The following is an 11,253-nucleotide window of genomic DNA, read 5'->3' on the forward strand; positions in this document are numbered from 1 at the left end:
AAATGTGTTTGTGATAATTAAAAAATTATCTGCGAAAGCTAAAACTTTTAAAAAGAACTAAGTTAACGCAACTGGTGAGAAAAACCTTTGGCGAAATAAAAAATAATAAAAAACAAACCTCCGCAACGAATGAAAAAATCAGAATTAAGAGCACCTTACGATTCCAACGACAAAAGAAAGCCGCTGGAAATGTAACTTTTTCACCAACAAATATAACTAAAAACACACGATTGTACCGTCTTTTTATTGAAGTAAAAACGCACATTTACTCTTAAGTGCAATAGCTAGTGTGTGCTCCGCATACCATCACAACGCATATTATATACATAAGGATAATAATACAATACTATTATATGTGACCTTGGGCTTATAGAAATTAGGGATTAAATACAAAACACTTAGCTACATCTACTACATATGATTTGCGTTGATGATAAATTAATCATTTGTCATAGCAGTTGTTTTTGTATAGTAGGCTATATAAAGTGGGGTGAGATGGTTTATGTTTATAGCCTTATACCGTCCATTTTGGTAGTAATAAAGAATATATACAGTAGGGTGGGGGAAGACGGGACATCTTTTACCTCTATTTTCTCGCCCCATTTAGTAGTAAACAAAACTCATTCAAGAAACTATAAAACTATATGCCCACGACTTCCATTGACTGTTAGTAATTGTTTAAATCACGATCAGGATATTTAGATATTATGTGCTAAAGGTGTCCCAGCTAACCTCACCACACTATACAGCATATTAATTAACGGTATCACTGCGAGTCCAAAAGTAAAAATGCGTTGTGTATTGTTAAAACACGATTAGGAAATATAGGAAATGTGCTAACGGTATCCACCTTACCCCTTATACCTACAAAATGTGAAAAAAATTATGTAAAATTACTATAAATTTAGCCCAGTGCCATGAACAGTTCTACTGGATTGGGTCACATCGGGTTGGATCGGAATTTCGAATACCACGATTTGACTCTGTGTAAGAAGGCCTTGCTTTTTGTAGACAAACTGCCAGATTCTTATCGCACAAACATTTTGCTTGTTCTAATCCCACGTCGTCATCTGTAATTTACCCACAAAGTAACATGCGTGGTAACTCGTAAGCTTGCACGAGGTGTATGAACACCCGTGTTATAACGACTGTCGTTTCCCGCCCACGCGAGCATAATAAGTTACATTCATTCATTCAATTTGAATTCGCCGATTAAAATGAAATAAAGTCCTTATTTTGTCACTTTGGTCACGGTAACAAAGGTCTTAGTATTATACAAAAGCAAAACCGGGAAGTAGCGGTAAAACAACGGTCAATATAACACGTTTATTGTTAAAATAAGGGTACAACACTTATTACCGAAACATCATGATCATTACAGCCCCCTATTGAGTATATACAACCTAACTGTTATGGAGAAATACTTACAGCATTCTATTTTGGTTGCATCGGGATTTTGTTTATGAAATTTATACTTATAAGTGTCGGTATATACACCGGATGTATAAGTTTGCATGAACTTTCCATAGCACTGGTCGTGCAACTGACAACATCTAAGGAACATTATTATCGTTAGAGAAATGTAAGTATGCATATACAGTACTGGGGGCAAAACGGGATACCGTTAGCACTTACTACTGCTACATCTCATATTCCCCAATTGTAATCATAAAATGCCTACCTGTCACTTTCGTCCAGGGCAACCCCTTGTCCACCCAGTCCACAATAGCAACCATAATTCAAATAATCATTCTGTACCGCACCAACATTCGTGTTTAATTGAGCTGCCAATACTTGTCCCAACTGCGACTTGTAAACCTAAAGCATAAAAAGTTACATACGTGGTAACTCCTGAGCGACAGAATTGTGTAAAATAAAACTTTCGTGTTATAGCTAACGACGTTTCTCAGCCACGATTAAACAAATAAGTATATTTATTCATTTAAGTGCTAAGACTTTAGTATTTTTCTTACGAGTTCATTTAAGTAAACATTGTACCTTAGCATCGTCGTCGGTTGGTTTGGGTAAGTCATATTTCATCAAGCATGACTCTACTAAGTTTAAATACAACAGAACAGTTGTAACGAAATAAAGTAGCCTAACCATCATGGCCACTCTGGAAGCACAATTCAAGTTACTATATATACGCAATAACATGTATAGTAGGGTGGGGAAGATGGGACACTTTGTCAGACGAGACTTTTTTTTAATTTTCTTTTTACGGACCCCCATTTAATGATAATCAGGAAAATAAGGTTACAGAATTATTCGATAGTATTATCACGACTTTATAGAACGCCCGTCAAAGCTGATTACTGTTTTTAAACATTAAAAAAAATATTTAAAATAAAACAGTATACTACTTTGAACAGGTAAAAAAATGCGAAATAGTAAAGTGCTATTTTTTAATGCTCTCTAAATCATAGTAAAGCCAATGAATTTTTTTAGTTTGGGTGTGCGAACGATTAAACTAGTTTCGTAGCTTCATACAACAACCTTGAATATTTCGTATAGTTTGATTTTGTCTCATAAAACTAGTTTTAGTTTTGTAAAAAACACTGAGATATAAGCATGAAGAAAATAGGCAGGGGTCAATATGACTTTAATTTGAGATAAAAACAACAAAGAAATATCGATTTAACGTTATATTTATGACGTTTACATGACAAAGAAACTAGCACAGCCTGTTAAACTCGGTAGGTCAACTACAAGTTGCAGAATACTGCTAATGTAATTATATTTCAATTTAGAGTCCCATCTTCCCCCACATTGTAGTTTTGTATGTTTCCATTGCCAAACTTTTAAAGATTTGCTTGTAATTTAGTAATTTATACCTCAGGGGGTTTTTAACTATAAGATACTGATATAATAAAAATATAATATTTTAAAAATATATTCGAAATTTGGTCATTTGCACTTGGTGATAATTTATAAGTGGCTTGTGCCAAAAACAGAGCAGTAATACCCAATTTGTAGCAAAAATAAAAACTTTATCAATAGTTATTATCAATTTTCTGTTATTACAAGTTCATATACATTTGTAGGATACAATATTTATCCATTTATGTTCGAACATTACCCATTGTCGTTCAAACAATACCAATTGTTATGCAATAATATAATGTATAGGTAACATGTTAAAAACTATAGCAGTGTAGGACAGGAAAAAGAATTTTTAGACCTAATTTTCAAAGCGTACTGTATTATTTCGTGTTATTTACGTATATTCTTTTTATAAATACACTTAATAATCAAAATTAACAATGATTTTAAACTGTCCCATCTTATCCTGTGTGTTTTCAAATTTGTAAAATTTCACCTGTTGTGCGGATCGCTAAATAACTCCTCGTGTGTTTTATTATATTTTATTAAATTGGTGTCAATTAATAAAGGAATGATAGTACTAATTCGTGGTATTACCCAAAAACCGTCATCTATTTTGACTTTGGAAATATTTGGCAATATGTGCTTAGGTGTCCCATCTTCCACCCAGAGCCATAGAAATACCGAGTAGTCCAACCCATTGTTACGTAAAACACAAATTGAACGGCAATTTGGGTCCAAAATAACACAGTAGGTATAGGGAAAATGTATGTTTTTCGGTAAATTACAGAAAAACTTGAGCCTAAAAACAAATTTAAAGGTTGAAAAATGTAAAAAGCATGTGTTATTTGTTTTCTGTGTCAAAAAAAGTCAAAAATTAGAATTAGAAGCGGTTGATTTGCGACATTTTAGTCATTTAATGCGGCTAAATTTATACATTTTTTCTAAAAAATGTTTGGTAAGGTAAATAGAAGCTGTTTTACACCTTCTCACAAAAGGAAAACACAAACAAAACTTAACAAGTTCGTTTAAACCCATTGTCAAAGTCACCACTTTTGCTCTATTTTGGACACACATAGACGGCAGTTGGACTACTCGGTGTTTATACGACTCTGCTTTCACCAATGTACTATATAGTACGGTGGGAAAAGACGGGAAACATTTATCACATAATATCCAGATATCCTGATCGTCGTTTAAACAATTAACGAAGAGTCGTGAGGTTTTATAATTCTTTGAATGTTATCGGTTTACTACCAAATGGGACAAGAAAACAGGTTGAAAAGGTGTCCCATATTCTCCCGCCCTACTATACTTATCAGTCGTTTTTAAACGACAGTACTTTACTTATACGTGCTTCTCTAAGTAGTCATAATCGTCTTAAGTAGTCTAACCAGGAACCAGCGCAACTGAAGTCATTATACTCAATAGCATAACATATGCTCACAATAAATCGACAGTACCTCTCAATGAAACGTGCCTTTCTGTTTAACAAACCAGATTTTTCACTATAACTAAGTCTACTAGAACGCACTAGAACGGAAAGAAACTGACATACGCCTTAGTACTAGGCCTTCGGTGTACATACCGCACTAAAAGGTTCGTTTCACCTCACCACACCTGAAAAGCTTTTGTTCGTTGCTTCTCTGGTTAAACAGAAGTCTCTATGTAACGACGAAGAATGAATCATAAGACTCGACAACAACAATCGTGGCTCTTAATAGTAGCATACTGCACACTCCGTAGCGTGATGGTACAGAATACTGTTAATGTTAACCCTACATAAAAATACATAAACAAAATAGTCTCGTCTTATACATTACTTATTTTGCAATTTCTGATTAAATAATGAATTTCTTTTCACTGTTTGATTCTTTACAACCGCTTTTACAGTACTGTATACACTGCGTAATAGTGAGGATACTTGTCATTTAAACCATAGAGTAAAGACGTATAAGACAAACGTGGTTGTTTCATACACGAATACATCTCGCAATGCATGAATTAAATAACGACTTACTACTACTGTGCAGTGCTTGCTTGTAACTACATAATGATGTGCTCTGCCTCGCTATGTTAAACTGTAAACAGAAGATATTAAACTGAAAATCCTTCATGACAGGAAACAAACTCAATTCTAAAACAACATATGTTACAAATAGAATTTATATTACAGTGTTCAGCTACCACATTTATATGAAGATCATATAAAAAAATATAAATTTGACAAAGGAACAGCACCTACTTGGTATAAAGCATTATGAGAGAAATATAGTTCGCAAACTTAATGTTAAACTATTAAAACCTATTAAAAGTATAAAAAGATACAACTTTTAGTTTAAAATTGCTTCAAAACAGCCATAGCAAGGTAGTTTGAATCATAGAAGTATAGAGAGGTGTTCTCAAGCTTTAATGGTTTGTGGCAACTTAAAATGCTGCAGACTCTCAAGGGTCTACAAAGCACTAGTTGGGAAACAGCACCCATTTTCTCGAAAATGTTTAAGCAATGTTACAAGGTGTGCTCTGTTGGAAACATCTAGACTTTAAAAAAGCCTAGTGACATTTAAAAGGAATATAAATGAGTTTTGTGTTTTATGTGGTTGGTTTTAGAGTTTACACTCTGTTTGGTTAGATTTTCATTTTAACAGAGATTCCTTATTGCAGATTAACTGTTTTATGTGCATTGCATGTTTTGACTTTTTCTGTTTGGTTTGATTTCCATTTTAACTTAGATTTGGTATTTTATAAACAACGATGATTCCTTTGATCGACCCAAGAGGAGATAAGATCAAGAATAAGATAAAAGATTTATCTCATAGCATCCATCAATGTCAAATCTTCCAAGTCTAACATTGGGAGTTGAGTCTTCTACTTTATCAGTTAACATCCACATCTGTTGGAGATGGAGGGAAAGATCTTCAGGATCAGGAAGACCACATAAACGAGCCTCATCTGATGGTTTGGAATCATTCTTGGATAACCCAATACATAGTTCATCTTGAGGACTTTTTAACCAACTGTAAAGTAAATTATTTTATTATGGTTCAGTGTCTTTAGGCACGAGGTGTATGAAACAAAACACCTGTGTTATAAAGACTGTCACTTTTCTCGCCAGGCAGGAGGAGAAATTCATTATCATCTGGGCCCATGGAGATGTGGTTGCTACCTTTGGCCCATAGTTTAAGGTTTGAGATGTACAAAGTAACAAACATGGTAACTTGTAAGCAGGCATAAGATGTGTGAAACACCCATGTTATAACAATTGTTACACCTACACAACAGAAAACAAATAATGTTATCTTACTGTGGGACAGCAGTCGAAGCTTCGGATCTCAAGTTTGGTTTCTGAAAAACATAAATTTCTTCAAGGGAGAAAGTTTTCCAGTTAGGTGAAGGTTGGAATAGAATAAAACGCATGGCGCTAACATTGTGTGGCTTGCATTTGAAGTCAGCTGGTAGTAGTGTGTAGTAATCCTGTAACGAAAGGGAATGAGGCATAGGTAGGTAATACATCGGTCTGACAATGTGACATAAGAAACGAATATGTACTAGTTCTTAACAATTCAAACAAAATGATTGTGTATAAAATTGTACCTTTTAAAATAGTTTTAAAAGAAACTTAAATGCTTCAAACATATTGTAAGAACTAACTAGGATTAACAAAAAATATAAGTTTTGAACACACAATGCAATAATTACACTGCATTATTTGAAGATGCTGCATTTTTACCCAGGTAACAGCACAACTGTTAAATACACTAAAATACGTACAACTGCATTGTACAACACACACAACCATTAAAATAATGTTGAACTTTTATAAACTACTTAAAAATAATTAATAAATGGTAAACCTGACTCCCAGTTTCACAGTGAGGATTTTTCATAAGTCGATGTTTATTTAAGAGGGTTTTCCATTTGAAGCTTTTATGTCCATCACTAGTTTTCTCCTGCACCTTAGAAATGGAATCAAATTGAAATTAAAACTGTGTATTGTAAAGTAGTAATAAAGTAAAATGGGTCCTATTTTAAATAAATGTAAAACAGCATAGTATGAATGAGAGAATCACTGTAACATCATGTCACAGGTAATTTTAAATTTAAAAAAGTTATCACATATTACAAATTATTTTTTTTTATTGTCACATTCGGCAGTAAACATAGAATATTTACAGAAATATATAATCGTAACCTTACTATAAAAGCATTGTTAATTGTTAAAAACTCTAATTAGGAAATATGAGATATTACATGATTAGGGGATACCCCACACCGCCAATAATATAATATATCCTACTTTGATTTTAATATTGAGAAAAGCTGTGTAGTTGTTCACAAACGTAATCTTCCCAATATTGACGTTCCCATAGTTAGGAAACAAGACTTCAATGACAGCACAGCCACTGTGGAAGACGGTTTCCCCAATGCTTAAGAACTGAGGTTGTTTCACAGTGCAGCTTAATGGGTTCATTATAATGTTGGGTGTTTCACTTCAAATTGATGGTAAAACAACAGCAAGCGATTTCGTCGCACTCTGGTTTATGGCAGTCAACCTCAGGGCATTGACAACCAGTACAAGATGGACAGGAAGGAAACTCACAAGTAGAAGGCTGAAGGAAAGATAAAAAAGCTTCATTTGGATGTTATTTTAACTAGACCTAGAAAATTCCGGGGCTTTTTAGCAAAAAAAAAACACGAATTTTACCACAAGAAGTTAACAATATTCATTCTGTAGGACTTATCACAATAGTTATTTTAATAGTGAAGGTTTATTGTATTTGCCACGCTATAGACTTTAAAGGTAATTTTAATAGGCCGAACTAAACTATAGCACTACAAGCAAAGGCCCAAGTTTTTTTTAAATGCAGAGAAGGCAATGGTAGTTAAACCTGCAATCCTGCCGAACAAATTTCAACTTTTAGTTATAATGCTTGCGGTGTAGAAAGTACCAGGGTAAGCCTGGTTTAGAGGTATTACTACAAGCCAGCATAATGAGATAGAGCAACTAATTCAGCTGTTGTTATAGTTACATTATAATGACTCTAAGTCTAAAGCATAAGCTTCATAACAGCTAACAGACTCTGCAAGAAATGAGTTATAAATGTACAGTTATAAAGCCTCTGTATATAAAACTAACTTGGTCCAGTGTTAAAACAAGCAAACGTAAAGCAATATGGACTAGAGTAGTATGTATAAGTTGCTGTCACTGTCGGGCATATTATTATATCTAATAAAGCTTCTCTAGTAATTTACTTTGCTGACCAACACTTTGACACACTATTTATTAACCTGGCAAAAGTGAATTGTATTGGCTGTTGAAACATTGGTCAGCAAGGTAAGAAGAGGTCTCTATTAGACTTGATATATTAGTATGGTGTTGTTAGTAATGATGTTAAATCAAACAGAAGATATTAGGTTGAAGAAAGACAACATCAAGCACAATGTTAGTTCACACTCAAATCTCTATGATGGCTACAAGCACAACAGTCATGCATGTCATGCAATTTACATGGCAACCTGTGGATCCTTATCGTTGTATTTCGAAGCAGAGACAATTGATATGGTCACAGTCTGGGGACTGACAAGCACACGCACAGTGCACTGAACTGCAGCCCTGTTTGAATCATGGAAGGTATATTTCTCATGCACTTTCAATACACAGTTGGTATATTAGCCAGAGAAGACATGCGTTTAGCAACCATAGATGTGTTATGTATGGTCTCAATTTAGCAGGCATATATATACATGGTGCAACAACACTTGTTACGATTTTGGGTGTTAAATTTTTTCACATCGGACAAGATTAAAAATCAATTATATAGAACACAAGTAAAATAATTTGAAATCAAATTAAAAATACAGGCAACACTACATAAATTAAACAGTTAAGTTAGACACATAGAACATAATCAGCCATAAAGTTTAAAAATTTGACAGATTTTTTAAAAATATTTTTTTCACAAATATAATGAGCCATATAAAAAAGAAAAAGCAGATTCCTCAAAAAAAAGATCAAAAAACGAATTAAAAAAAAAAACATTGACAGATTTCTCACAAGTAACTTACCCCTGTGTCGTCACAACAATTACAATCAAAACAATCACCAGAACCACCTGAACAATCGCAACAATCCACGCAGCTCTGGAATAATAGGATGTTTTAATTAAAGAATATATCCCTGTGTGGAGAGAGCATAATCACAATTTTCACATATGTAACTTTATGAGTTCCAAATTCATTTTTATGGCTACTAATTAACTTAGACAACCGATAGGAAATCACTGGGTTGGAGCCAAAAGGTGTCCTGCCAAAGTACATACACACCCAAAACGGTAGCAGCATTGAGTCTAGAACCCATAACCTCTAAGTGAGGGAAAGGGTGCGAAACAGAACACTTACAAATGGTATACATAAGCGAATAAACATTTTTAACGTGCTGATAATTAACAGCATCTAACAAACATTAAATTTTTGAATTTATTTCCCCAACTTACCCTTCTTGGGCCACAGATAGCGTCACAACAAGATCTTAGGTCTGGTATGTTACAATTACAAAACTCAGCAACTGAGATCCAGCAATCGCAACAATCGTTCGGTTCGTCGGCTTTACCACAGCAGTAACAAGAAGTACAAAAGCCTTGAGACTGGAATATACAACATATTACATTGACAAAGTTACAGCTGGATAAAAATCTCTTTGATACAGACTTCAGTAATGTTAGGGTTTCACTTCAAATTTTTAAAAAGGACAAGGAATGGCATCATATGTTTTACATATATTTAAGTCTTCTTCCTATATTTTATCCTGTTGTTAGGAGTACATACCGGTACAGACAAGGAGAGCTAAGTTTATGGAATTTTAAAGTCTAATGAAAAATAATTAACAGTAGTATTATAGTGACTTAATTTGATCAAATGTTGTTTTGGAAATAAAACATAATAATATATTTATATTATAAATACATAATATTCAACTTATATTCTATATATATTTAGTATACAGTTACCTCCTCTATCTTATCTGAACACTTGACCTTTTCAACGACACTCTAAACACAATATGTAACACATCTCATGCCTGATATTCTGGCTCTTACTTAATTCCACTAAACTTTTTCCTTAACCATTATAACACAAATACACAGCATTTCTTTACCAAAAAGTAAAAGCTCTCCGACCTATGCTAGTCCTAACACAACTTTGTATACAAACTTGGTTTCACTTTTAAATTACAATGACTTAATTTTCTTCAAAAAATTGTCTTGTTGTATTTAATCTTAACCATGCTGATTAAACATATTCTGTTTAATTATGTAATATTTAAAAAAGCTGTTTTATTTATCAGCGTAATAAATTGCTCAATTCAATCTAATGGTCATATATTCTGTTTAAGTGTTGAACTAATCTTTACAAGCTCTAACCTGAACTGATGAACCAACTGCATACAAACATGCAAGTCCACATAGATAGTGAGAAACACCTTCTCTACAACTTGTGTATTTCTCTTTACAATTGCTCTTTGAACAATTAACATTGTGATATTATATAAACTCTTGTAGGCATATAAAAATACATCAAATAAAATCTTTTAGCAAATGTGCAGGAAGTTTTTTAAAATTCAACAGAAATAAAAATGATATATTACAATATTAATGTAATGCTAAAAAGCGTATAGTTAAAATAAACATACTTACCACTAAACACTGTCGTAATAGAATTATAATTGTAACCAACACAAGATAAATGGCTGCAGCAATAACAATCCAAACTGAAGCACTGACTGGAGCAATCTGAGGTGCAGGTGTTGTGGGGAAAATTATAGGCTGAGGAAATATTTATAAATGTCATTCTAGAAACAGAAGAAATGTCATCTTTGTATAATATTAGGCAGTTTTGTGAGGTTTGTGGTCTGGTGTATGTTTCTTCTATGTTTGTGGTACAAAAGGTCATGTTACATTAAAATTAATTACTTAACACTTTAAATCAAATAACTATGAATATATCTTTTGGTGCTAGTGAAAATCCTCGCCCCACCTTATCTGCTAACCACTAACCCCTAACAATCAACCCCTACCACTAACATTTTCCAGCAGCTGGTAATCCTTTAGCTGGTGGCCACCTGAAATTTTGGTTTCAAAATGTTCCTTAGGTCTCACTGATACTCATTGTATAATTTTTTTTTGAAAAAACTCGGGCGTTCGTGTCGAAAATTAACTTTGAAAGTGCGCGAAATCGTGCTGCGTCACCGTATTTTCCACATCAGCCGTTATAAATTAAACCAAGGTTGGATTATTACGTCATAGAATGCGTATTGTTACGTTTGATTCCTACGTTAAAACAGTGGGGAAAACAAGGCTATACCGTCTTATAACGTATGTAATATACCACTATTGTGACGTAACAGACCGCGATTGTGACGTAATAAATCGT

At 33.5% G+C, this 11,253-nt stretch overlaps 2 protein-coding genes across 4 annotated transcripts; both read right to left on the minus strand.

The window, feature by feature from the left end:
• Positions 1–225: 225 nt before the first annotated feature.
• LOC100187050 (acidic phospholipase A2 CM-II-like) lies at positions 226–2,137 on the minus strand. The gene is made up of 4 exons (XM_002126681.5): positions 1,999–2,137; positions 1,682–1,818; positions 1,429–1,553; positions 226–1,070 (listed from the first exon to the last, which is right to left on the minus strand). The coding sequence occupies exons 1-4, from the start codon at positions 2,107–2,109 to the stop codon at positions 928–930; spliced, it is 516 nt and encodes a 171-aa protein (XP_002126717.2). The 5' UTR covers positions 2,110–2,137; the 3' UTR covers positions 226–927.
• A 2,834-nt stretch (positions 2,138–4,971) lies between these two features.
• Positions 4,972–10,673, minus strand: LOC100175983 (nicolin-1). 3 transcript variants are annotated; one of them, XM_018813846.2, is made up of 8 exons: positions 10,518–10,673; positions 9,318–9,467; positions 8,890–8,964; positions 8,333–8,437; positions 7,121–7,433; positions 6,678–6,779; positions 6,128–6,297; positions 4,972–5,840 (listed from the first exon to the last, which is right to left on the minus strand). In XM_018813846.2, the coding sequence occupies exons 5-8, from the start codon at positions 7,292–7,294 to the stop codon at positions 5,612–5,614; spliced, it is 675 nt and encodes a 224-aa protein (XP_018669391.1). In that variant the 5' UTR covers positions 7,295–7,433; positions 8,333–8,437; positions 8,890–8,964; positions 9,318–9,467; positions 10,518–10,673; the 3' UTR covers positions 4,972–5,611. The 3 variants fall into 3 exon arrangements, with proteins under 3 accessions (XP_018669391.1, XP_002126766.1, XP_018669392.1); XM_002126730.5 differs by having other exon boundaries at positions 8,341–8,437; positions 10,518–10,672; XM_018813847.2 differs by lacking the exon at positions 8,333–8,437 and having other exon boundaries at positions 10,518–10,672.
• Between the last annotated feature and the right edge of the window lie 580 nt (positions 10,674–11,253).

This window comes from Ciona intestinalis, chromosome 10, assembly GCF_000224145.3.
Source record: "Ciona intestinalis chromosome 10, KH, whole genome shotgun sequence".
In the NCBI taxonomy this organism is placed as follows: Eukaryota; Metazoa; Chordata; class Ascidiacea; order Phlebobranchia; family Cionidae; genus Ciona; species Ciona intestinalis.